The following is a 25,932-nucleotide window of genomic DNA, read 5'->3' on the forward strand; positions in this document are numbered from 1 at the left end:
TCCAATCAATTCACTCAAATTGGGAAGAAAATCAGACGTCCCAAAGACGGGCGATGTTGACCCGGAAGATGTAAACACTTTGCTTTTCCTGAAGTTGTTTGTGACCATTGATGAAGCAGCAGGAAGATGACTTCATGTTTTCTTTTTCTTTTTTTAACGTTGGTAAAGTGACCGCCTTTTGCTACTTTTTTTTAAAATTTAAGCTCGGGTGGTCACAAATTAAATGATTCAAACAAAAAAAGTGTGAAATTAAATATGGATTATAAAAAGTAAAACGTCCCAAGACGAAACAAGAGTTCAAAGCGCAACGGCGCTCCTTTCTGGTGTACTTCCAAGAATGACCAACAGAGGGCAGTGTACGCCGACATTAACGAGGCCTGCAGAGCACTTCCTGAAGAATCTCGACCAGGGGTGTCCAAAGTCTTCTTTTTTTTAACCACAAGCTGCTCATTTTAAAAAGGCTTTTACAGAAAAATAACTTTAAAAAAGTGAAATAAAAGATCAAACGGGTGTACAATGTTGACTGTTAAAGAAAAAACAACAACATGCATGGCAGCTTTTTTGTTATTAAATTGTCATTGCTCAAAAATATTGACAAAATTAATGTTAATTAAGTTTTCTATGACAAAAAGGACATACAACAGAAAAAGTAGATCTGTGGAGACAATTAAATGTTGAAAGTAAAAAATAATTTACAACTTATTTTTAATATTTTTACGAATGGGACCTTTTTGGATCCCTGAGAATATTATTGGGATTTTTTAAACGTCCATCCATCCATCCATTTGCTGGAGCCGTTGTTCAAAAATAATAATGAATCAAAATCAACTTATTTCTAACACTATATGAGCGGGACATTTTTGGATCCCTGAGAACTTTATTGGGACTTTTTTATTTATTTTATGTCCATCCATCCATTTACTACCGCTTGTCCCTTTTGGGGTCGCATTGCTCAAATATAATTCATCTAACCCTAATCCCAATCAATGTTAAGTAAGTTTTCTCAGACAAAAACTGCATAAAACAAAACAAAAAAAATAAAATGGCTAATTTTTAACACTTTATAAATGGGACCTTTTTGGATCCCTGAGAATTTTATTGGGATTTTTTTTAATGTCATTGTTCAAAAATAATGAATGAAATCAATGTTATGAATGATTGACCTATTGAGGCTCTAATTACTTCACATCAAATATTCCACTTTTAATGTTTGTTTTTTTGTGTGTGTGTGGGGGTGGGGGGGTGGGTATTGCATAGTTTGTGATTTTTGCCATAAAAAACAGGGTTTCTTGAACAAAAAGGGCACAAAACATAAAAAAAATAAAAGGTTACATCGACAGATCTGAAGTTGATCTGGAGATATAGACGTCAAAAAAAAAAAGAAAAAAAAAAAAAAAAAAAAAAAGGCTTATTTTTGAACATTTTTATAACTGACACCCTTCTGGGTCCTTAGGACCAAACTTGAGTGGGGCCCTCTTGTTGAAAATGAAAAGGTTTGGACACCCCTGGTGTGTTGATCCTGGATGATGTCCTCAAACACGTCTTGGAACAATCTCTAAAATTGCCACTTTGGACAGAACAAGCACGATCATGAGGGACATTTTGTACTGAAATGTGCGCAGTAGTCCGAGTCCCAGGTCTTTATGGCCTCCTGGTTCATGGCGGGTTAGGTGAAGAGAAGGATGCAGAAGAAGATCAAGGCTACATACAGGCGGTGAAGAAGTGGAAAGTTAAGATGGAGTCCACAGCACATCTTCCGGTCTTTTGAGTTCTGCTGAGTCCACGGCACATCTTCAGGTCTTGGAGCAAGCACCTCCATGTGGGACGCGAGCGTGCCAACAGGCCAGACCAGAGCCAAACAGATCTTTCTTCAAGGTGTCAGCAGACTTCACCTCTGGAAGGGTTTGCGCACCTTCTTCTTCCTCCTGGGGGGTTTTCCGCCCTCGGACCAGGGCTCGCCGGACTCGGGCCGATGGTGGGCCCCCGGCATGAAGAAAGTGGTCGGGCCCGGGGGAGGGGAGAACGGGGGCGGCCCGGCGCCGGGTGGGGCGTGGTGGGGTGGACCCGAGGGGAAGAAAGCCCCGTTGGCAGGCATGTCACTGGGGGGTCCTCCCTTGAAGATGCGCTTGAAGAAGTCCTGCAGATCTGCCGGGTTGGCTGGACCGGGGACGGGGCCGGGGCCGTGCTCGGCGTGGCTCCTGGAAGGCAGAACGGGGGCGTAAACCATCAATACACACTTAGACCACGTACAAGGATGGAAGACGTGGTGGATCAAGGAGAAAAAAAAAGAGAAGAAGAAGAAGAAGAAGAAGAAGTCATCCTATAATTGTATAATAATAAATGTTTTGTTTCCTCAATGGGACCACTAAAAACTCATAACACTAATATCATTAGGGCGGTTAAAGTTAACTACAAGTTATTTAACAGCAATCCTTTTTGACCCTCGAGCCGTTCCGTTGTCTGGGTAAATGTAATGGCGTCCGGTTGCCGTTGAGCCACAAGCGGTAAAATAGTGAGCAGAACTGTACAAAGAAAATGTACATTGTGGAAATATCAGGACTAAAGTCATGACAAGAAAATAATATTTTATCTTCCATCGCCGTGAGACCGTCGCAGCAAACGTCTGCTGGAGGTGGAGCTTCACGTCCGTGTTTATATTCCAGTTGAGTGCATTAATAACGTATAATGTGGATTGTTACTCTAACTCAGGGGTGTCAAACTCAAATACTGAGTGGGCCAAAATGTAAAACTGAACAAAGCCGCAGGCCAAGGTTGAACAAATTAACCTTTTAATAAGGACCCAAACAAGTTTTGCATTGAATAGTGAACAAGCAAGGCTTGTATAACTTTATAGTGACATGCAAAATCGAGTTTCAAATAATAATAATAATAATTTAAAAATATCAATGGCATATCAAATACAATTTAAATAAAAATTGAATGCCTCTTTTCTATTTGCAGCCTTCTGAAGTAAATATCAACATTAACTTTTTCCACATGCTAATAAATTTGAAAATAAAATAATGAATAAACCAACCATTCAGGGCTTTAAACTGCTCAGTTTGCAACACACTGATCTAATCTGATGTGCCCAAGCCAGATACCTGCCATCTTTTCTTGGATGCTAGTTCATTCATGTCGGGGCTCAGGCTTTGAGCTGAGGCATCCCTCATTATCGAACGAAGGTGTTCATCAGACATTATATCTCGTAGCCCACCCGGACCACAGTCTTGGGGGCGTGCTTTGAAGGCACTGCTTTTAACGTCCTCTACGAGCTGTCGTCACGTACACTTTTCATTTATTCTAACAATATGCCGGCCCAGTCACAAGATATGTGCGGTTTCTGCATAAACACACACAGGAATGCAACGCATACTTGATCAACAGCGATACAGGTTACACTGAGGGTGCCCGTATAAACAACTTTAAGTTTTATTAGAAATATACACCACACTGTGAATCCACACCAATCAAGAATGACAAACACATTTCGGGAGAACATCTGCACCGTAACACAACATAAACACAACAGAACAAATATCCAGAACCCTTTGCAGCACTGACTCTTCCGGGACACTACAATAAAAACTTTTTTTGTCATCCCCCACTTTGGACAAGGGGGAGTTTTCAAGCCCCACCTGCCCCCATCGCCACAACAGAGCACTAATGCCAAGCTTTAACATTTTCAAATTTATTGAACATCAAGTTGTATACATTCGAACTCAATAACATAAAATAACATTAAGTTCAATAATAAATAAAATAAATGTGCAGCTGTGGTATAACTTGCATCAAGTTCAATAATAAATAAAATAACTTCCATCAAGTTCAATAATAAATAAAACAAAAGTGTTATAACTTGCATCAAGTTCAATAATAAATAAAAAAAAGTGTTATAACTTGCATCACGTTCAATAATAAATCAAAAAAACTGTTATAACTTGCATCAAGTTCAATAATAAATCAAAAAAAGTGTTATAACTTACATCACGTTCAATAATAAATCAAAAAAAGTGTTATAACTTGCATCACGTTCAATAATAAATCAAAAAAACTGTTATAACTTGCATCACGTTCAATAATAAATCAAAAAGTGTTATAACTTGCATCACGTTCAATAATAAATCAAAAAAACTGTTATAACTTGCATCAAGTTCAATAATAAATCAAAAAAAGTGTTATAACTTACATCACGTTCAATAATAAATCAAAAAAAGTGTTATAACTTGCATCACGTTCAATAATAAATCAAAAAAACTGTTATAACTTGCATCACGTTCAATAATAAATCAAAAAGTGTTATAACTTGCATCACGTTCAATAATAAATCAAAAAAACTGTTATAACTTGCATCAAGTTCAATAATAAATCAAAAAAAGTGTTATAACTTGCATCACGTTCAATAATAAATCAAAAAAAGTGTTATAACTTGCATCAAGTTCAATAATAAATCAAATAAGTGTTATAACTTGCATCACGTTAAATAATAAATCAAAAAGTGTTATAACTTGCATCACGTTCAATAATAAATCAAAAAAACTGTTATAACTTGCATCAAGTTCAATAATAAATCAAAAAAAGTGTTATAACTTGCATCACGTTCAATAATAAATCAAAAAAAGTGTTATAACTTGCATCAAGTTCAATAATAAATCAAATAAGTGTTATAACTTGCATCAAGTTCAATAATAAATCAAAAAGTGTTATAACTTGCATCACGTTCAATAATAAATCAAAAAAAGTGTTATAACTTGCATCAAGTTCAATAATAAATCAAATAACTTGCATCAAGTTCAATAATAAATCAAAAAAAGTGTTATAACTTGCATCAAGTTCAATAATAAATAAAACAAAAGTGTTATAACTTGCATCAAGTTCAATAATAATAAAAAAGTGTTATAACTTGCATCAAGTTCAATAATAAATCAAATAAAAGTGTTATAACTTGCATCAAGTTCAATAATAAATCAAATAACTTGCATCAAGTTCAATAATAAATCAAAAAAAGTGTTATAACTTGCATCAAGTTCAATAATAAATAAAACAAAAGTGTTATAACTTGCATCAAGTTCAATAATAAATAAAACAAAAGTGTTATAACTTGCATCAAGTTCAATAATAAATCAAAAAAAGTGTTATAACTTGCATCAAGTTCAATAATAAATCAAATAACTTGCATCAAGTTCAATAATAAATACAATAAAAGTGCCTCTTTGCAAAAAAAAAAAAAGGAGGAGCTATGCATTTGGCAAGACAGGGCAAGTGACAGCACTTTCCCCCAGGAGAGCCACCTTGCTTCACTGTGAAACAGCACGGCTGTATGATCAGCTCCCATTTCCTCACACAGTGCAGAGAACAGTCGCGCTTTCAGTGGTCGTGTTTTGATCAAATTTACCGCGCTCACAACATGTTAAAACCTCATTGAGTTCGGGGCTGAGCTGCCTTGACGCGAGTGCTTCCCGGTGAATGACACAGTGTGTGCCCGTCAGATTTTTGTTTCTCTGCAGGCGCTGGCTCTGGCTCGACGACCTTTGAGGTGCGAGTCACAAATGTATATATTTGTGTAATTGTGATCCACACATTAGCCTGCTACCCATCCGCGCGAAAGTTTGTTCCGCTTAGCCCCGCCCCCATTAGTTACTGTTGCTATGTCTGTCAAACTTTCGCTCGTACCGAGAAATATAAAGCCTACAGTAAAAATAAGTACCGGTAATTTCCATTTATTTATATAGCGGATTTCACAGACAGAATCACAAAGTGATTTACAGTGTGTATAGAAAATGAAAGCTTAGTAAAAAAAATAATCTAAGAATATAATAATTTTTAAAAAAAATTGAAAGATACATTTCCTCCCGTTCCTCGCGCCCCACCTGTCATGTCTCTATTCCCCACCAGTGGGGCGCGCCCCACACTTTGAGAAACGCTGGTCTAACTGCTTGAGTAAGATGGAATAAAAGCCGTGCAAGAAAAAAAGACTTGATAGAAAAAGTCCAGAGTAATTTTTATCGTCAAACCATATCAATCACACACTTCCTGCTTCACAATAAAAGCACTACACTTTAAATTCACAAACAACATAAAAATGACTAGAGCAGAGGTGTCTAAGTGGTTTTCACTGAGGGCCACATCGCAGTTATGTTTTGGCCTGAAAGGGCCGCTTCTAACAGTGGCGTAACAGTACGTGACTATATTACACCATTTTTTTATGCATTTTATTAGTAGATTTTTTTTAAACTAAAATGTAAAAAATATGGTAAGTTGCAACAATTTCACCTCAAATTTGAGTGTATATTACTGTAAATGGAAAAACAGTACTGCTGTTTTTATGGTAAAAAATGCAGCTCAGTTGCCAGAATTCTACTGAAAAATTTACATATGTCTTTATCAGTGTTGGGACTAACGCGTTACAAAGTAACACGTTACTGTAACGCCGTTAGATTCGGCGGTAACTAGTAATCTAACGCGTTATTTTTTTATATTCAGTAATTCAGTTACCGTTACTACATGATGCGTTACTGCGTTATTTTACGTTACTTTTTTTGTACCGTATTTTCCGCACCATTAGCCGCACCTAAAAACCACAAATTTACTCAAAAGCTGACAGTGCGGCTTTTAACCCGGTGCGCTTTATATATGGATAAATATTAAGATTCATTTTCATAAAGTTTAGGTCTCGCAACTTCGGTAAACAGCCGCCATCTTTTTTCCCGGTAGAACAGGAAGCGCTTCTTCTTCTACGCAAGCAACCGCCAAGGTAAGCACCCGCCCCCATAGAACAGGAAGCGCTTCTTCTTCTACTGTAAGCAACCACCCGCCCCCGGAAGAAGAAGAAGCGCGCGGATTTTCGTTTCATTTCCTTTGTGTGTTTACATCTGTAAAGACCAGACCACAAAATGGCTCCTACTAAGCGACACGTGTATAACGCAGAATTTAAACTTAAGGCAATAAGTCATGCCGAAGAACACGGAAATAGAGCAGCAGCAAGAGAATATAACATAAATTAATCAATGGTGCGTAGGTGGAGGAAGCAAGAAGATGACCTGCGCCAGGTAAAGAAGACAAAACAGAGTTTCCGAGGGAACAAAGCAAGATGGCAACTGTTGGAGGACAAACTCGAACAGTGGGTTGTTGAGCAGAGAGCAGCAAGCAGAAGTGTCAGCACCATCACTATTCGAATGAAGGCAACAACGCTAGCAAGCGAACTTCACCTGGATGATTTTAAAGGTGGTGCTTCTTGGTGTTTCCGGTTCATGAAAAGACGCTTATAGACTACGGTGTCGTCACGGACTACAAAGGCGGACTCGCACAATTTTTCAGGATTTATAGAGATCCCAAATACAGATCAGCAGGTACCAGAAGGTAAGAAAAGTTGTGTTTGCATAATATTGCGAAACAAAGTGCCAGATAATATGTCTTACCTTATACACACACTTTTCAATTCGGACACCGAAGACGAAGAATTCGAAGGATTTACGAATGAAGAATAACTTCAGAAAGTGAGCGCTATGTTTTTTTTGTGTGTTGTGACATTAACGTTCGAGCAACATTATGTTGCTATTGCTCTGCACTATTTTGAATTTTACTATGTTTGTGATTGCACATTTGCGTACATTTTGGGACAGAGTTGTTAGAACGCTGGTTTTTAATATATTATTAAAGTTTGACTGACCTATCTGACTGTTTTTTTGACATTCCCTTTAGCGCAGCGTAGGCGCGGCTTATAGTCCGGGGCGGCTTATAGGTGGACAAAGTTTTGAAATATGCCATTCATTGAAGGTGCGGCTAATAACCCGGGGCGGCTTATAGTGCGGAAAATACGGGTAGTATAAAGTGTGTTTTATCGGAGGGCTGCTGTGTCATCGTTCTGATTCTTCTTGTGTCACAAGCCGGAGAAGAGAGAGAGACACGCGCTCTGTGTGTGAGTGTGAGTGTGTGGAGGGAGGAGAGGGGGAGGGGGGCGTGTCTGATCATGGCGGAGCCAGAAGTCGAGTTTGCTAACATGGAGATATTTTCACTACTTTTCTTTTGTCGAGCACAAAGAAAATAACAATTTAGTTAAATGTAAATTGTGCTTTGGATCAAAGATCCCATCTACTGCCCAAAACAGCAATTCAAATCTGCTGAAACAAGCTACATAGCAACATGCTTCGACGAAGCTAGTAAAGAGAGACAGAGACTCCAATGACACTTCACCACGTAAGGATTAACTCTGCCTCTGCTCATCTTTCAGAACTGAAGGTACACACACTCTGTCAATCATAAAGAGAAATGCTAGTGGGCCAGGCCAATCTTTCCTTATCTCTAAACTAAAACTGGGGAAATGTGTAGAGTGTTCTGGGCTTCAGACATGATTTTGTGTCAGAATTTCTTGAGGAAAAAATGCCTGGTTAGGCTTTGTGTATGTAGTGTGTGCCTTTCTTGCTTTACAGCTATGCTGTTATTATGCTGTTTGTTACTTATGTATGTTATGTTGCAGCTATTTAAAATAGTTTTGTCAATTTGTTCTGGCCAGAAACAAATTGGCCTTTGTAACATATCTTTGTCTTTGTGTGTTGTATGTCGACCACATTGCTTAGCAGAGTTCAGTGATACAAATGTATGTCAAGTTGATCAACAGATTGTATTATTCTCCAGTGCAATAACAGTACTGAAATAAAGGCTAAAAGGGCATTAATTGGAGCTTTAAAAAAAAAAGAAGAAAAAAAGAAGTAACTAAATAGTTACTTTTCACAGTAACGCATTACTTTTTGGTGTAAGTAACTGAGTTAGTAACTGAGTTACTTTTGAAATGAAGTAACTAGTAACTATAACTAGTTACTGTTTTTCAGTAACTAACCCAACACTGGTCTTTATACTGTAAATAAAAAAAAACTGCAATTTTACAGTAAAATGTTGGCACCAGAGCTGCCAGTTTGTTCGGTTTTTTTTTACAACTTTTTTTCGGAGTATTACTGTAAATGCCAAAACGGCACCACAGTTTATTAGAGTCAAAAAAGTTTTTTTAATTTAGAGAAAAATGCTGTAAAAAACCACAGTAAATTTCACAATTTGACCATGAAATCTATTGCTACTTTTACATTGCACAATTTGATGGATAACTTGCTTTGAAATCATTATTATTAGTATTTATTTCTATTTACAAAATGGTTTCAATGTTTGATAATATATTTTTGCATAATTAGACAATATTTAAGTTAACATCATTAGCGATTACATGGAGTACATGTATTTTTAAGAAAGAATAGATTTAGTAAGAAAAGTTACAGTAGTTTATTGAAACATATTTGCAGGCTTTCAAGGGCCAAATAAAATGGAGTGGAGGGCCACATTTGGCCCCCGGGCCTTGAGTTTGACACCTGTGGACTCGACGTTGAAATCAACACCAATGTCGCCCCCTTGTGTTGTCAAATTATAACAGTCATAACTTCCTGAACTTTGAGATTAGACTTAGACAAACTTTAATGATCCACAAGGGAAATTGTTCAAAAACTTGAGATGTGAAGTGAAGTGAATTATATTTATATCGCGCTTTTCTCTAGTGACTCAAAGCGCTTTACATAGTGAAACCCAATATCCAAGTTACATTTAAACCAGTGTGGGTGGCACTGGGAGCGGGTGGGTAAAATGTCTTGCCCAAGGACACAACGGCAGTGACTAGGATGGCGGAAGCGGGAATCGAACCTGGAACCCTCAAGTTGCTGGCAAGGCCACTCTACCAACCGAGCTATGCCGCCCCAGATGGTGGGTCGGACACGTGACTGCATTTAGCTCGAGGAAACGCTAAAAACTACAACGTGGCTGGCGAGGAGAAGACTCTGTCAAAGTGGAGGCACGTAAATAAGACCCGCCCACAAAATGGCGCATCCCGAAAAGAGGGTCAGAAACCATCTTGAAGATGGTGTGTAAAATATCCCCTATGCAAAATTCTGAGCAAAGAAGCACCATGACGTGTTATGTAGACCACCAGGAAGTGTTTACATGTAACATGTAGACCACCAGGAAGTGTTTACATGTGACATGTAGACCACCAGGAAGTGTTTACATGTATCATATAGACCCCAGGAAGTGTCTACATGTAACATGGAGACCACCAGGAAGTGTCTACATGTAACATGTAGACCACCAGGAAGTGTTTACATGTAACATGTAGACCCCCAGGAAGTGTTTACATGTAACATGTAGACCCCCAGGAAGTGTTTACATGTAACATGTAGACCCCCAGGAAGTGTTTACATGTATCATATAGACCCCAGGAAGTGTCTACATGTAACATGGAGACCACCAGGAAGTGTCTACATGTAACATGTAGACCCCCAGGAAGTGTTTACATGTATCATGTAGACCCCAGGAAGTGTCTACATGTAACATGTAGACCACCAGGAAGTGTCTACATGTAACATGTAGACCACCAGGAAGTGTTTACATGTATGTAACATGTAGACCACCAGGAAGTGTTTACACGTAACATGTAGACCACCAGGAAGTGTTTACATGTAGACCACCAGGAAGTGTTTACATGTAACATGTAGACCACCAGGAAGTGTTTACATGTAGACCACCAGGAAGTGTTTACATGTAACATGTAGACCACCAGGAAGTGTTTACATGTAGACCACCAGGAAGTGTTTACATGTAACATGTAGACCACCAGGAAGTGTATACATGTAACATGTAGACCACCATGAAGTGTTTACATGTAACATGTAGACCACCAGGAAGTGTTTACATGTAACATGTAGACCACCAGGAAGTGTTTACATGTAACAAGTAGACCACCAGGAATTGTTTACATGTAACATGTAGACCACCAGGAAGTGTTTACATGTATCATGTAGACCACCAGGAAGTGTTTACATGTAGACCACCAGGAAGTGTTTACATGTAACATGTAGACCACCAGGAAGTGTTTACATGTAACATGTAGACCACCAGGAAGTGTTTACATGTAACATGTAGACCACCAGGAAGTGTTTACATGTAGACCACCAGGAATTGTTTACATGTAACATGTAGACCACCAGGAAGTGTTTACATGTAACATGTAGACCACCAGGAAGTGTCTACATGTAGACCACCAGGAAGTGTTTACATGTAACATGTAGACCACCAGGAAGTGTTTCCATGTAACATGTAGACCACCAGGAAGTGTTTCCATGTATCATGTAGACCACCAGGAAGTGTTTCCATGTATCATGTAGATCACCAGGAAATGTTTACATGAAGGAAATAATCCTAATATGACAACTTTGACATATATTTAATTCATGTTATTTGTCATAACTGGAAATGGCATCATGGCCGTAAGAATGAGAGACAATATTGAGTGGAGTCACCTGGATCTGGTGGCACTGCTGTTGTTCTTGGCCCCGAAGGAGATGTGGTAGGGCACGCGGTGTGTGTCTGGAGAGATGACGATCCTTTGGCAACCCGCCCACTCTGGAAACAAAGAAGTAACAATGAACATGGACACACAAGACCTTCACCTAGACTTTTTCTCACCTGTAATGTCAAAGACTTTGCCATCGATGCAGGCAAAGTACGTGATACGTAGTCCCAACATGCTAGACTCCGCCCACAGGTCCCCCTCCTCAGCACTATGGCGGCGACTACATTCGGCGCAGAAGCGGGCCTCGGCGGGTTCGCGGTCCATCTCAAAGCGCCTGAGAGGGGAAAGGAAAGACAGGAGTGAAGGTAGTGTCCACATGGGTCCGACAGGAGAGGTGTGCACACCCACTTGTGCTTCCCTTCACACTTGGTACACATCATGGTGTTCATGGCGTCCTTCAGGTCGTCCTGCAGTTTGGTGAGGAACTCGTTCATGGACTTGGAGAGCTCAGTCGCTGCCATGCGCTTCCTGTGATGGCACAAGGCAGATTAGGGTTGTACGGTATACCGGTACTAGTATAGTATTGCATTACTAATGAATCAAAACCAGTACTATACTCTGTTTGAAAAGTACCGGTTCCCCAATTAAAAAATATATATATATTTTTTAATGGGCATGACGGCGCGTTGTCACTTCATGACGTTGCTGGTTTTACGAGCAGAGGCGCATGTTCAGCAGCGCGCACACACAGATTTCTTACAAGCAGACACAGTGTGTAGACAGAAAAACGGGGAACGGACGCATTTTGGTCTAAAAAATAAAGATAAAGGTGAATTTATAACACTGAAACACCCTCAGGAAGAGGTGCTTTAAGACTAACCATCCGCAGTCTGCAGTGTTTTAGCTACTTCTAAATCACTAATCCTGGCCTCCATGGTGAAAAACAAAGTAAGTTTCTTTCAAGTACCATTGTCACTGGAGGACGAGGAATAGCTAAACATGCTTCACTACACACCGTAGGAGGATACAATAGCTAACTGCTAACAAGCTAGCGCTCCTGAATGTAAACAAATGGTATGGGTGGATCTACACCTGACATCCACTGTAATGATATCAAGTACAAGGGCGTATCTAGTCGATACTACTATAATTACGTCGATATTTTTTATCATCACCAAATCTTTTTTCCTTTTTTTAAAACTCATATTATGTTTATCAAGTCAGGAAATATGTCCCTGGACACATGAGGACTTTAAATATGACCAATGTATGATCCTGGAACAACTTGGTATCGGAGCGATACCTAAATTTGTGGTATCATCCAAAACTAATGTAAAGTATGTAAAAAAGAATGAGTGATTATTACATTTTAACAGAAGTGTAAACAGAACATGTTAAAACAGAAAATAACCAGATATTAACAGTAAATGAACAAGTGGATTAATAATCAATTTTTACAGTTTGTCCCTCATAATGTTGACAAAATAATAGAATATACGGTAAATGACACAATATGTTGCTGCATATGTCAGCAGACTAATTAGGGGACTTTGTTTGTTTACTTACGAATAAAAGACAAGTTGTTGAGTATGTTCACTATTTTATTTAAGGACTAAATTGCAATAATAAACATATGTTTAATGTACCCTAAGATTTTTTGTTCAAATAAAGCCAATAGTGCCATTTTTTGTGGTGTTGTGTGTCTATAATTGTTTGTACATTGATGTTACATCCATGATGTCGTTCACAACCACACAACAGATGAGATGTGTTGTGTGTGTGTATGATTGTGTGTACATTGATGTTACATCCATGATGTCATTCACAACCACACAACAGATGAGATGTGTTGTGTGAATGCTTGTTTGTACATTAATGTTACATCCATGATGTCGTTCACAACCACACAAGCAGATGAGATGTGTTGTGTGGGTGTATGATTATTCGTACATTGATGTTACATCCATGATGTCGTTCACAACCACACAATCAGATGAGATGTAATGTGTGAGTGTATGATTATTCGTACATTGATGTTACATCCATTATGTCATTCACAACAACACAAGCAAATGAGATGTGTTGTGGGTGTATTGTTGTTCTTGCTAGCTTTAGCTTCCTATTTTAGTCACTGTTTCAAGTGGTCATCTCTACATTGTTTACTTCATGACGGGGCGGTTAAGTGTTTTGGGGGATGAATGAGCAGTACAGGACACATTATTTTACCAAACAAATGTTCTTTCTACTCAAAATGACAGCATTTCACTTTGATTTTATGTCAATTTCCCTGATATTCCGCGTTTGACAGCGGATTTATTGGCCAATTCCGAGACACGGATCCGTTCGTGGTTATAATAACATGCCTTACTTTTTTTGTCGAGGTTAGTGATTATTGATCAGGCATGAGTGCACCACTGTGCTAGTGACACTTTGTGTGTGCGTGTCAGCAGGGCGGCTGTATACAAGGATGACAGTTCAGATGTTTTTTGGCTTTGTTATTAAATAGAATGTTGATCCAAACCTCCTTGTTATGTTTGTTTGATGTACAATACTGTATAGCGCCTTATAGTGTGTTCAAAGTGTACAAAACATTACGAAAATATGGACTTTTGTCGAGGCTGGAACCCATTATTCATGGTTACATTCCTTCTATATATGAACTTGTCTATTTACGAACCCTGAAGCTGAACCATTGAAGTCACTAAATGGAGGATCCGGTGCATTAATAATAGATTGTACAGATTGCATTAATAGTATTCCAATCCAGGAGTGGAAATGAATAAAATTGTGTCCCCTGGAGGGAGCATGACAAATGATACTTGAGAACCACTGCTCCAGAGTATATAATGGTGTTATGGCGGTGACAGATGGACCTTGGAACATATTCATTACGGTTGTCGGTCATCCCTCGTTTGTCGCTGTTACCGGTAATTGGTTCCGGGCCTAACTGTGGTAAATGAATCATGAAACGAGTCACCTTTACACTCATTTGTACTAATACACTTAAAATCATAATGGAAAATTAGGCATTTTGTGTCGTGACTGTAGGAGCGATGGCCTCATCTAGTAGCCAATACGTATGTAGTATTGATATTTTTGTTCATTTAGGCCCCGTTTACACTGCCCACTAAATCTGATTGTTGTTGCCCTCAAGTGACACAGATCTGATTTTTGTTGCCGGTCTAAATGCTCCAAAGTGCTTCAAATCTGATCTTTTGGCATCAGATTCAGGCCACATCAGGAGGTAGTCCTGAATCTGATTGGAATCTGATCTTCAGTCTAAACGCAATGTGACCTGAATGTGACTTTTTGGTCATCTTTGGTCGAGCTACGTCACTCGTGTGCGCCTGAAAGAGGAAGTGGATATTTCATCGCAACATCCGGTTTCGGTTTTTATTTAAGACGACCGAAGTTTCGATGCATCATTTGTCAATAGTGCGCAAATAATAGTCTATATGTAATATATGAATATATATTTTGATTCAGAATAAATAGCGATTGCTGAAGGACCAGAATTGACGCTGTGGTGTATTTGTTTACATGTGAGATGAAAAATAAAGCTCAGTGTTCGCGTCTCCTCTACTTAACAGCCATAAAAAGATGACAACACTCCCAAATACATTACACTATACACAGTACAGGCCAAAAGTTTTGACACACCTTCTCATTTCAATGTGTTTTCTTTATTTTCATGACTATTTACATTGTAGATTGTCACTGAAGGCATCAAAACTATGACACCTGTGAAGTGAAAACCATTTCAGGTGACCTGTTCTGTCTCCCTGTAATGTTTGTCTGATCTTGAATGGGATTGTGCTGAAAATTGTAATTTCCCCTCGGGGATTAATAAAGTATTTCTGATTTCTGATTCTGATACCTCTTGAAGCTCATCGAGAGAATGCCAGTAGTGTACAAAGCAGTAATCAGAGCAAAGGGTAGCTATTTTGAAAAAACTAGAATATAAAACATGTTTTCAGTTATTTCACCTTTTATTGTTAAGTACATAACTCTGTATGTGTTCATTCATAGTTTTGATGCCTTCAGTGACAAAATACAATGTAAATAGTCATGAAAATAAAGAAAACGCATTGAATGAGAAGGTGTGTCCAAACTTTTGGCCTGCACTGTACATCCATTAATACTTTATATTACTTTAACCTAAAAAAACACTAATTTTTAAGGTGTTGCGACTTTTATTTTATTTTGTAGTAGTACCGACTTCCTCCCGACTTCCTTTGTTTTCACTTTATCGAAGTGCGCATGCAAGTGACGTCGAGGCCACATGTGGGCCACATGCGCGTTTACACTGGAGTCTGATAAAAATCACATTTTACTTGCAGTGTTAACATTAAGCTGGAAAAAAAGAAATACAAAAAAAATCAGATCTGGGTCACTTTGGCCTACAGTGTAAACGTGTCCACACGAACACAATAAACACATACTTATCTCTGCATTTAGGCCTCTTATCCACGTGCAGACGCATACTTTTGTCTTTAAAAACGCAGACTTTTGCAAACGCTGGCCAAAGTGTAGAGTTCTCCACTTAGCAGACTTGTGATGACATCACAGTTGTGCGGTCATTTCCAAGCTCAACAAATCTACCTTGCTGCCTTTAAACACACTATAAGAGGAATTACTGTATGTTTAAACGTAAATATGCTGCTATTTTCACTCAACATTAACTAAAAAAGACATCAAAATAAGCTTTGCGACACTCCCGCCAGCGCTAATTAGAGTCGGCTGTCTTGGATACGATCGCTGTGGAACCTCCACCTGATGGGACAGCTTTGACAAGCAATACTTTTTGCTCTGTGTCATAAGAAAGGTGCAACATTATCTTATGTTTTCAGTCCTTATTTAACGACAAATCATGAAGTCAACTAAGTGTGTTGCTTCCATTCTTGTAGATGGAGCTAGGCGCGACCGTGCACACGTGTAAAAAGGGACCAAGCAACTAAAATAAAACATGATGTAGCGTCCTCCTTGTAGTGTGTACTGATGTTAAAGACAATATACACTTCATTACACATGTACTATATCACTATATCCATGATTAAATGCTTTATAATTCCACAAGAGTTTTACAGTGGCACACCACGTCCATGTGCTTTATATAGGCACTCAAACATGCAAAAGGGTTTCCTTGGCTTGTTAGTGCTGATTTTAGAAATAATGTACACTTCACTGCACATGTAATACATCACCATGTTGTTAAACACGTTATAATACTATGAGTGTTGGGTTTCATCCGCGCTTTAAACACTGAAAAAAAGATAAAATAATGTTCCCAGGGCTCTGTGTAGATGCAGGCTGGTTCTAAAGATAATGTACATGTCATTGTACGTCTAAACCAGGCCTGGGCAATTATTTTGACTTGGGGGGCCAAATTGAGAGAAAAACATGTGTCTGGGAGCCGGTATATCTGATTTTTAGGAACACTAATACAAAACCTCACAATAATGTCTGATTGAATGCTAAAAACTTTATGACGGATTGCCTTAAAAAACGGAATGGAATTGTACATTTCTTTACTGAATGAGACACAGAGAATGTACATGAAAATAAAGAATGTGGGATTTACAATATTGACTATGAAGTATAAAACACTGAATATTGACAACATATGAATGTCACACCCCATGTCGATTGACTTATTTTACAATCAAGCGAAATGCAACACAAACAGCGAAATATGAACGCAAAAAAAGGAAAAAACCCCACCTACAATCTGATATATCACTAAGTTTTAGAACTTTGTTGTAAGAATCTCCTTCTGCGTCTGTCCCTGACACCCGCATTTCAGGCTGGCCGCTCTGTAAACACTCTGTGGAAACGCTCCCCACCCACACTGCTTGGTGCCTTGTCTGAGCTGATGTGACGTAGATTACCATAGTAACTAATTAGATTACCATAGTAACTAATTAGATTACCATAGTAACTAATATATCATACAAAAGCGCAGATTGCAACCATTGGAATACTTTGTATAGTTCAACATTTACGGTAATTTGTAAACATCACTGCACATCGTAATGGCAGCTACAGTTTCCATCTTTAAGATCTAAAAAATTATTTGGGAATGTCCGGCGGGCCAGATTGAAAAGCTTAACGCATGTGGCCCCCTTGCCTTAATTTGCCCAGGTCTGGTCTAAAGTTTATCAAAATAAACATAATAGAGGTGTAATGCCACCAAGTCAGCTGTGGCTACTTTTTTCAGGCTTCTGTTGGACAAAAAGTGCATGACAGCAGGTGAATGTTTGTGTGTAGACAGACAGTTTTGAAACAACACTCGTGTGGATGGAGATGGTTTAAACCCCAAATATGTATTTTTGAAACTCCCTGCGTTCGTGTGGACATGGCCTTAGTCATTTTTATGCTTAAATATGCTTAATATAACCCAGGTTTTTAAACATTCATTTGCGCATTAAATTATAATTTCACGTATTTTCAATAAAATATCAATAAAAATACGATCCAAACAAAATGTGTTGAAAGCTTGCCTCAGCTGCAGGTACTCGCTGTTAGTCTTGCCATAAGGCTGCACTGAAATGCAAGACGGGGAGACGATCAGGAGCACCGAAACAAGCTTGCTAGTTAGCTAACCATTTAGCTAGCTTACATGTTCCGTTGTTCTCAAAGGGGGCTCACATCCCTGTATTTATTAGGCCAATCTGCCATGAAGTCGCAAACTTCCAAGCGCAATGTGGCGAGGGACAAATGTTTCAACATTTTTCTAAAATCCAGCCAGCGCCCCCGAAATAGATGATATTCAACCTAAGCACTTCCCCTGTATTTTGTCTACTACTACTACTATAGTGTACTCACAACTCATACTCTCTTCGTGTTTCTGGGTTACTGACAATATCCCAGGCAGCCCGCAGTACTTTGAACGCCTCTCCGGCTCGTGGGTGTTTGTTCTTGTCTGGATGGACCTAAAAGAAACAGGATTGGAGAAGAGGATAGTGTGAGTAAACGAGACAAATCCATTAGTCATCTCATCGAGGCAATCAATGAAAATATTTCAAAAGGCAGTTTTTTTTTTACATCACCTGGACAGCCAGCTGTCTGTAAGCCTTCTTCAGCTCGGCCTCGCTGGCGTGGACCTCCACGCCCAAAACTGTGAAGGGATCGAGCTCTTCCTCCGGGACCTCGGCCAGGGCGAGCAGTCTCTCCAGCTCCTGTCCCGGCGGGCCTCTCCCTGCTCTCCCCGGTGACTCAAAGTCGGATGCCTGCGCGTGGCCACGTCTCTTGAAAAGGTTTCCTACTCTCTCCACCAAGAGCAGCACCCTCTTCCACAGGCGTGAATCCTGAAAAGCTGTCCAATACCGTTTCCCTCTCTCTCCACCGACCCGGACCAAGACCCTTTTGGCCCGCTGGGACCCGAGCATGACCAAAGCACAGAAAAGTCTGAGTGTAGACGTGGCGGCTTGTTTAGTCCACTTCAGTAACCGAACGGCTCTGTCCACCACCTGCGCGACCGTGCATTTTGTCCATTTCAAAGTTCGACCGGCATCGTCCTTCATTCCCGGGATGTCCGTGATCTTCACAAAGAGCCGCTGTCCCAAGCTGTAGAGCGCCAAGCCACCGGCCTCCACGCCCACGCCACAATGATGAGTCAATGTGACGATAATCTCGATCATCATGTGGACACAGGAGATGCACCACACGCTGACCGACTCCGACAACACCTCCTTCAAGGCGAAGACCAGCTGTCTGCCCGTGCGTCTGCGTCCTCGGTTCAGCTGATGGTGGTGGTTGCGCCTGCGGGTCTGCTTGTGCCTGCCGCCGCTCGGCACAAAGTTGCCTTTTTGGAAGGAGGTGGCCGTAAAAGCACTTTGGTTGCTCTGCTCTGAAATCGATCCGCCGCTCCTGGGTTTGCATTTCTTCCCCGCTCCCAAGTTCCTCCAGCCCGACTCGCCGTTCATGTGCTGCTCCTTCGCGGATTCGTCCTCCTCTTGGTTTATGACCTGGGAGTTCTCCTGGCTATCAGCGCCTTGGTGTTCCTTTCCATCTGAAAAGTCCCCGGTGTTAGTTCTGCCCTCTGTGGAGCCACAGCACTCCACGTCACCGATTCCAGAGTAGTGCGGCGTGGCCGGGATGTCCTGAGCGTTGGTTTTGCACTCGCTGCCGTCTTCCGTCTCTTTCGCCTCCCAGCAACCAGACCTGTTCATCGACTCACCATCAGACAGCTCCTCGTCTGAATCTGAAAGGGCGTCCATCTCCCTCTGAGCCGCCACTCTCTCCATCTTCCGATCTCTTATTTCGGAGCAGTCCAAATAGATTTCCGTGGGAGAGGATCTCCTAAAGCCATGATCTGTTGCAATATTGTCCCCAGACTCCCACTCGAATGTGAGACTGGGGGCTTCTGAGAGTTTGTCTAAGGTCCACCATATCAGCAGCTGAGTCAGGCTTTTTAAACACGTCTCATCATGCAGAAGGACGAGATCTGAAAAGCAACACGATAAATGATAGCACAAGCAGGTACAATTGCTGGACACTCCATTAGGTACACTTGCCCACCCTGATCGTTATATCAGGACCTGAGCGATAAATACCGTATTTTTCAAACTGTAAGGCGCACTAAAATCCTTTCATTTTCTGAAAACTCGATGGTGAGCCTTATAACCCGGTGAGCCTAATGTACGGAATAATTTTGGTTGTGCTTACCGACCTCGAAGCTATTTTATTTGGTACATGGTGTAATAAGTGTGACAAGTAGATGGCATTCACACATATGAGATACGTGTAGACTGCCATGTGATGGCAGTCACACATAAGAGATACAAGGAGACTGTAATATGACCCAAGTAAACAACACCAAAATTGTATATGTTCCATTGAAAATATAGAACATTACAAACAGTGCTCAAAAATGCATCAAAATGTTTTAGTATGACTTTGGTAAGCTATGAAGCCGCACCGCTTGATGGATTGTACTGTGCTTCAACATACGACTATTACTATGGTGTGTGTATAAGGTAAGACATTATCTGGCGTTTTGTTTCGCAAAATTATGCAAAAGCAACTTTTCTTATCTTCTGGTATTTGGGATCTGCATAAGTACTTAAAATGTGCGCGTCTCCACCATTGTAGTCCGTGGCGACGCCGTAGTCGATAAGCTTCTTCTTTTTCTCTATCTTCTTGTTATGGGACATTCATCCTCTGCTGTTGCCATTTCTAATATAAAGTAGTTTAAAGTTCTTACTTATATCTGTCAATAAACTCGCCATGAAAGCACTACAACATACCGGTGTAGTGAGTTAACATTATTCACCCAAGGAACTTTAGTTCTTAGAGAGTTCTGGTCGGACGTTTTTTCACGGGACACATTTTGTTATTGCACTAGTGAGCCACGGATGAGGAGATGCTGCTCCGTTATTGATTGAAGTAAAGTCTGAATGTCATTAAAACAGTTAGTGCCATCTTTTGACACTTCTTCCACTACCATCTTTGCACGCTACACCGCTACAACAAAGATGACTGAGAAAAAACGCTGCCGAAGGTGAGCCACGTAAATAAGACCGCCCATAAAACGGCGCATCCTGAAGCGACTGTCAGAAAGTGACTTGAAGATGATCTGTAAAACAATCTATGCAACATTTTGACCAAAGAACCACCATTACATGTTTTGTAGACCAAAAGGAAGTCTTTTACATTTAGAAAAAAAAATAACAATATGACCCCTTTAATGCGCCCTATAATCCGGTGCGCCTTATGTATGAAAAAAAGATAGAAAACAGACCATTCATCGGCAGTGCGACTTAAAATCCGATGCGTCAACTGGGGGAAAAAAAATTTACTTTACAATGTTCTGTATTTATTAAAGTCAAATTTTTGCTTAGAGAAACGAGTGAATTTTATTTTTGGTTTATTTACTTAGGATAAAGTTATTCACCTTCCAATTACAGTACAATGGTAAACAGTTTTACAGTAATGAGAAATAAAACGTTTTATCCTTTATTAAATGGTTACTTGCATTATTATGATTACATAACATTATCAACACTGTACAGTTTTTATCGACTATGTCTTCAGTTTAAAAGCGTGATGTAGACAAAAGCTCTGAGTCTGGCTGCATTAAGACAAATATTTTTCAAAGTAAATTATTGCATATTGTTCTAATGTGTGGCACCTTGAGACAAGAATATTTTGACAGTCTAAAGTAACATGTCTTCCTTCACTCACTGTCATTTTTGTGCGGAAAATGTAAAAATTGCAAATGGAATCGCAATTTGAGAGAGAAATCGCAATTCCTTTTTTTTCAAAAATTGTGCAGCCCTATTGATATTGTTATATCATGATTACATTGGTGATTAATTTGGTCCCAAAATAATTTGTGGAAAATATATCAGCCTTGGCCTACATGAGACCCAACAGCATAAGAATATTATTACCAAGTACAAGGAAGAAGAATTTTGTTAAAAATAAGACATTCATCTCACTATGTGAATCATAACGGACTTAAATATTCAGACAACTGATGTATTTAGAACTCACTGATGTAAATTGTCTTACCAGGTGAGAACAGGAAGTGAACAAATGTGTTACTAATTGCTATGAAATGGAAAAGGGGTATATGATTAAATAAGCTTTGCTTCTTCCCATGTAAAGAGAAATGAGAATGTGTGGGTTATATGTTTTGTATTATTGTATTTGTATACATGTTTGAAATAAACTCACACCATAACCATATGTCTCTGAAAGGATGATAAAACTAAATTTTGATGGACACTGTCAGAAAGGTATTAAAAAGGCAATATGTCTATTTACCGTGGTGTGCAGCTGCACTACATTAAAATTAAACGTTTCTCGCATCATTACAATGCCAGATTACTATCGCTCTTCTATTGCCGGGATGTTACTGACGTCACGTCCGGCTCACGTCCCGCACAATGAGTACTGGTGGTGGTCAAGCTAGCTCTGTACTCAATGGCTACTAGGCGCCATTTAGCCTTTCTCGAAGAAAAAACGCTCCATGTTTGTGTTGTTTTGGGCTGTACGAATCATTCAAATCGCGAAAAGGATTAACGTTTCTTCAGAGTTCCTCGAGAAGTTATCAAAAAGGGCGGAAGAGTGCAAGACGAATATTCAAGTTTGCAGTGATCACTTAGTTAAAGGTTTGTTTAATATACTTTTAACGTTTATTATTTCCCATTGAAGTATTATTTTGATATTATTTGTATTTCTTAAACACACGTTTGCTACAAGTGTTTCGAAAAGCCCCAACTCGGCAAGTCTAAATAAAAGAAAGCAAATGTGAGCAAAATCTAAAAGAGTTGAGTTTTTACCAAAGATAATCATAAATGAATCTTTCAGCACGTACACAATGTTGACATCTATAGTTATATTTTGATAAACAATCATAAATGAATCTTTCAGCACATATACAATGTTAACATCTACAGTTATATCATGATAAACAATCATAAATTAATCTTTCAGCACATACACATTGTTGACATGTATAGTTATTTTTGGATAAAAAATCATAAATGAATCTTTTAGCTCATACACAATGTTGACATTTATCGTTATATTTTGATAAAAAAATCATAAATTAATCGTTCAGCATACACAATGTTGACATCTATAGTTATATTTTTGATAAAAAATCATAAATGAATCTTTCAGCTCATACACAATGTTGACATTTATCGTTATATTTTGATAAACAATCATAAATGAATCATTCGGCATGTACGCAATGTTGACATCTATAGTTATATTTTGATAAACAATCATAAATTAATATTTCAGCACATGCACTATGTTGATATCTATAGTTATATATTGATAAAGATGGGGAAAACACGCTACTCGTAAACAGCGCGTGCAACAACAACAAACGTGGCAGTAGACGCGAAGCTAAATCATGAAATGCAACCTTACCCGAGCAAAAACGATACATATTTATCCGGGAGAGTCTTGATATCAATGTCCTTGACCCAGCCACACACAAAGAAGTTGTAAACCTCCATGCATTTCCAAGTTTCATCTGTTTTGTCGTGTAGAATGGCGTCTGGAGCACAATAGTTCCATATGTTTGGGAACGCGACCGACGTATAATGCTTTATATCACTCACTTATTTTGATCAAGTATAGGATCTAGTCCGTTGCATAGTTAGATTTTCTTGTTCCTATCTGCTTTTTGCAGGAATATTTAGGCCTCTTTTGTACTCAGATAGTACGCAAGCTGCTTGCTGTACAACAGCCATCTTGGCTTGGTCGACCACCACTTCCGGGGAAAAGTCACGTGTCAGAATGGCAGCACTATTTTTGCATTGAACAGGTGTACCTAATGTGGCAATCAGACATTATTTACTTTAGCTAAATGGCCATCTTTTTTTAGCGTAAACCTCATAAATCAAATGAAAATTTACCTTTAGGGAACTTACTTTTATATCTTCAAAGAGAATGTTTTTAATGATTTCCATTAACCACACTAGTTTTACCTGTTTCCTTGACCCAGCCACACAAAAAGAAGTTGTAGACCTCCATGCTTTCCCAAGTTTCATCTGTTTTGTCGTGTAGAACGCCGTCTGGAGCACAATAGTTCCATATGTCTGGGAACGCGACCGACCTATAATCCTTTATATCAGTGGTCCCCAACCACCGGCCCGGGGACCGGTACCGGTCCGTTACACATTTGCTACCAGGCCGCAGAGAAACATTAAATAATTTATAAACGACTGCATTTTCTCTGACTTAACTTTTGCCTGTCCCACGAGACACACCAATAAGCTTGTTTATAGATGTACAATAAAACTCCTCATAGGAATTTTCCATTTGTTATATTTTTTATAACTTTGTGACATGATACAATGCACATTAATGAACATATAAAATATACATGTGACAGATTGTAGTATATGATCTATTCCATTGCAGAGTTAGATTTTTTTGAAGGAATATTCAGGCCTCTTTTATACTCAAGATAGTACGCACGCTACTCGCTGTACAAGTGAGACCTACACTGTTATAATGTCCATTTCTCAGATGATATAATTGTTGATGACTGAAGTATGCTGATAGCAACCCAACCTAACCCCCGCCCCAACCCCCTCCACATCCCACCCCCCGGACTATAAATATTTCAATGTATATACTCTGATGATTAACTTGTGTGATGACTGTATTATGCTGATAGTTTATATTTGTACCATGAATTGATTAACGTGGACCCCGACTTAAAGAAGTTGAAAAACTTATTCGGGTGTTACCATTTAGTGGTTAATTGTACGGAATATGTACTGTACTGTGCAATCAACTAATAAAAGTTTCAATCAATCAATCAAAACAACAGCCATCTTGGCTTGGTCGACTACCACTTCCGGGGAAAAGTCACGTGTCAGAATGGCAGCACTATTTTTTTGCATTGAACAGGTGTACCCAATGTGGCAATCAGACATTATTTACTTTAGCTAAATGGCCATCTTTTTTTAAAATAAATCTCATGAATCAAATAAAAATTTACCTTTAGGGAACTTACTTTTATATCTTCAAAGAGAATGATTTAATGATTAGCCACACTAGTTTTACCGGTTTAAAAATGAGGGCAGAGGATATACTTAACGTATAAAAGGCGTATCATCACATTTTCCAGTGTCTCCTAAATAAAAACGACCAAACGTTTATACCTCATATTGTGTGATCTAGTTTTAATGTTAATTGCTAGAAAAACGTCACTTTGATTCCGATCATCAGCTAATCGCGGCTAATGTTAGCAGACTGTTAGCCTGGGGAAACACCCTGCCTGGCCAGGCTGCCGAGCATGCGGGTGGACTGGGACACATTTACTCGTCCTACCTGCCCGCTGGTTGGTTAAACCATGACCGTACAAACAGCAACACGGCGACATTGTTGCCTTTTAACGTCCACACGCCTCACCGATAAGGTACTATTCGCTAGTTAGCACAGTTAGCAGACACACCACAGTCATTCCCCTTCCTGTGGGACTCGACCAGGCAGGATAAGGACACGGTTCACATTGACAAGTATCGGACATGTGCATTGAAATGAAGTATGCGCGATAAATATATGTACCTCTCAGGTAATTGTGTAACCTTGTTTGGGAACTGCCAGGTGTCCGTGTTGTTTTTATGGTCCTCTCTTCTTCTCCTGTTCATGTTTTCACTTCCTTCTTCGCTCTCGTTCGGCTTCTTTTTGTCGGACTTTTGCCGAGTGCAGTGGCACAAAGCGCGCACTACCGCCACCTATTGACCAGGAGCTAGAAGTACACTCGTTGACTGGTTGATGATGGTCATGTAATTACACTGCAATCGTTTAATTTGTCCCCCCTCCATATGTTAAGTTACATTAAAGTTAAAGTACCCATGATTGTCTCACACACACTAGGTGTGGCGAAATTATTCTCTGCATTTGACCCATCACCCTTGATCACCCCCTGGGAGGTGAGGGGAGCAGTGAGCAACAGCAGTAGCCATGCCCGGGAATAATTTTTGGTGATTTAACCCCCAATTCCAACCTTTGATGCTGATTGTCAAGCATTTTTATAGTCTTTGGTTTGAACTGACGACCTACCGATCTCAGGGCGGACACTCTAACCACAAGGTTGGGGGCGTGGTTAAGAGGGGAGGAGTATATTT

The 25,932-nt window shown here is 39.4% G+C and overlaps 1 protein-coding gene across 1 annotated transcript; it reads right to left on the minus strand.

Annotated features, from left to right (window-relative positions):
* dnajc14 (DnaJ (Hsp40) homolog, subfamily C, member 14) lies at positions 1-25,515 on the minus strand. Its single transcript, XM_061984799.1, has 7 exons — positions 25,370-25,515; positions 18,376-19,772; positions 18,152-18,258; positions 11,735-11,854; positions 11,500-11,660; positions 11,334-11,436; positions 1-2,198 (listed from the first exon to the last, which is right to left on the minus strand). The coding sequence occupies exons 2-7, from the start codon at positions 19,570-19,572 to the stop codon at positions 1,889-1,891; spliced, it is 1,998 nt and encodes a 665-aa protein (XP_061840783.1). The 5' UTR covers positions 19,573-19,772; positions 25,370-25,515; the 3' UTR covers positions 1-1,888.
* Positions 25,516-25,932: the final 417 nt, after the last annotated feature.

The sequence above is a fragment of the Nerophis lumbriciformis genome, linkage group LG23, assembly GCF_033978685.3.
Source record: "Nerophis lumbriciformis linkage group LG23, RoL_Nlum_v2.1, whole genome shotgun sequence".
NCBI classification, from domain to species: domain Eukaryota; kingdom Metazoa; phylum Chordata; class Actinopteri; order Syngnathiformes; family Syngnathidae; genus Nerophis; species Nerophis lumbriciformis.

Bases quoted from the DNA above. Each gene is read 5' to 3' on its own strand.
- dnajc14 (XM_061984799.1), bottom strand. From the start codon at position 19,572: ATGGAGAGAGTGGCGGCTCAGAGGGAGATGGACGCCCTTTCAGATTCA. The intron at 11,855-18,151 runs GTGAGTACACTA...GTGCCATCACAG, and splicing joins ACACGAAGAGAGTATGAGTT to GAAGCGCATGGCAGCGACTG. The intron at 2,199-11,333 runs GTGACTCCACTC...TCTGCCTTCCAG, and splicing joins AGCAGTGCCACCAGATCCAG to GAGCCACGCCGAGCACGGCC.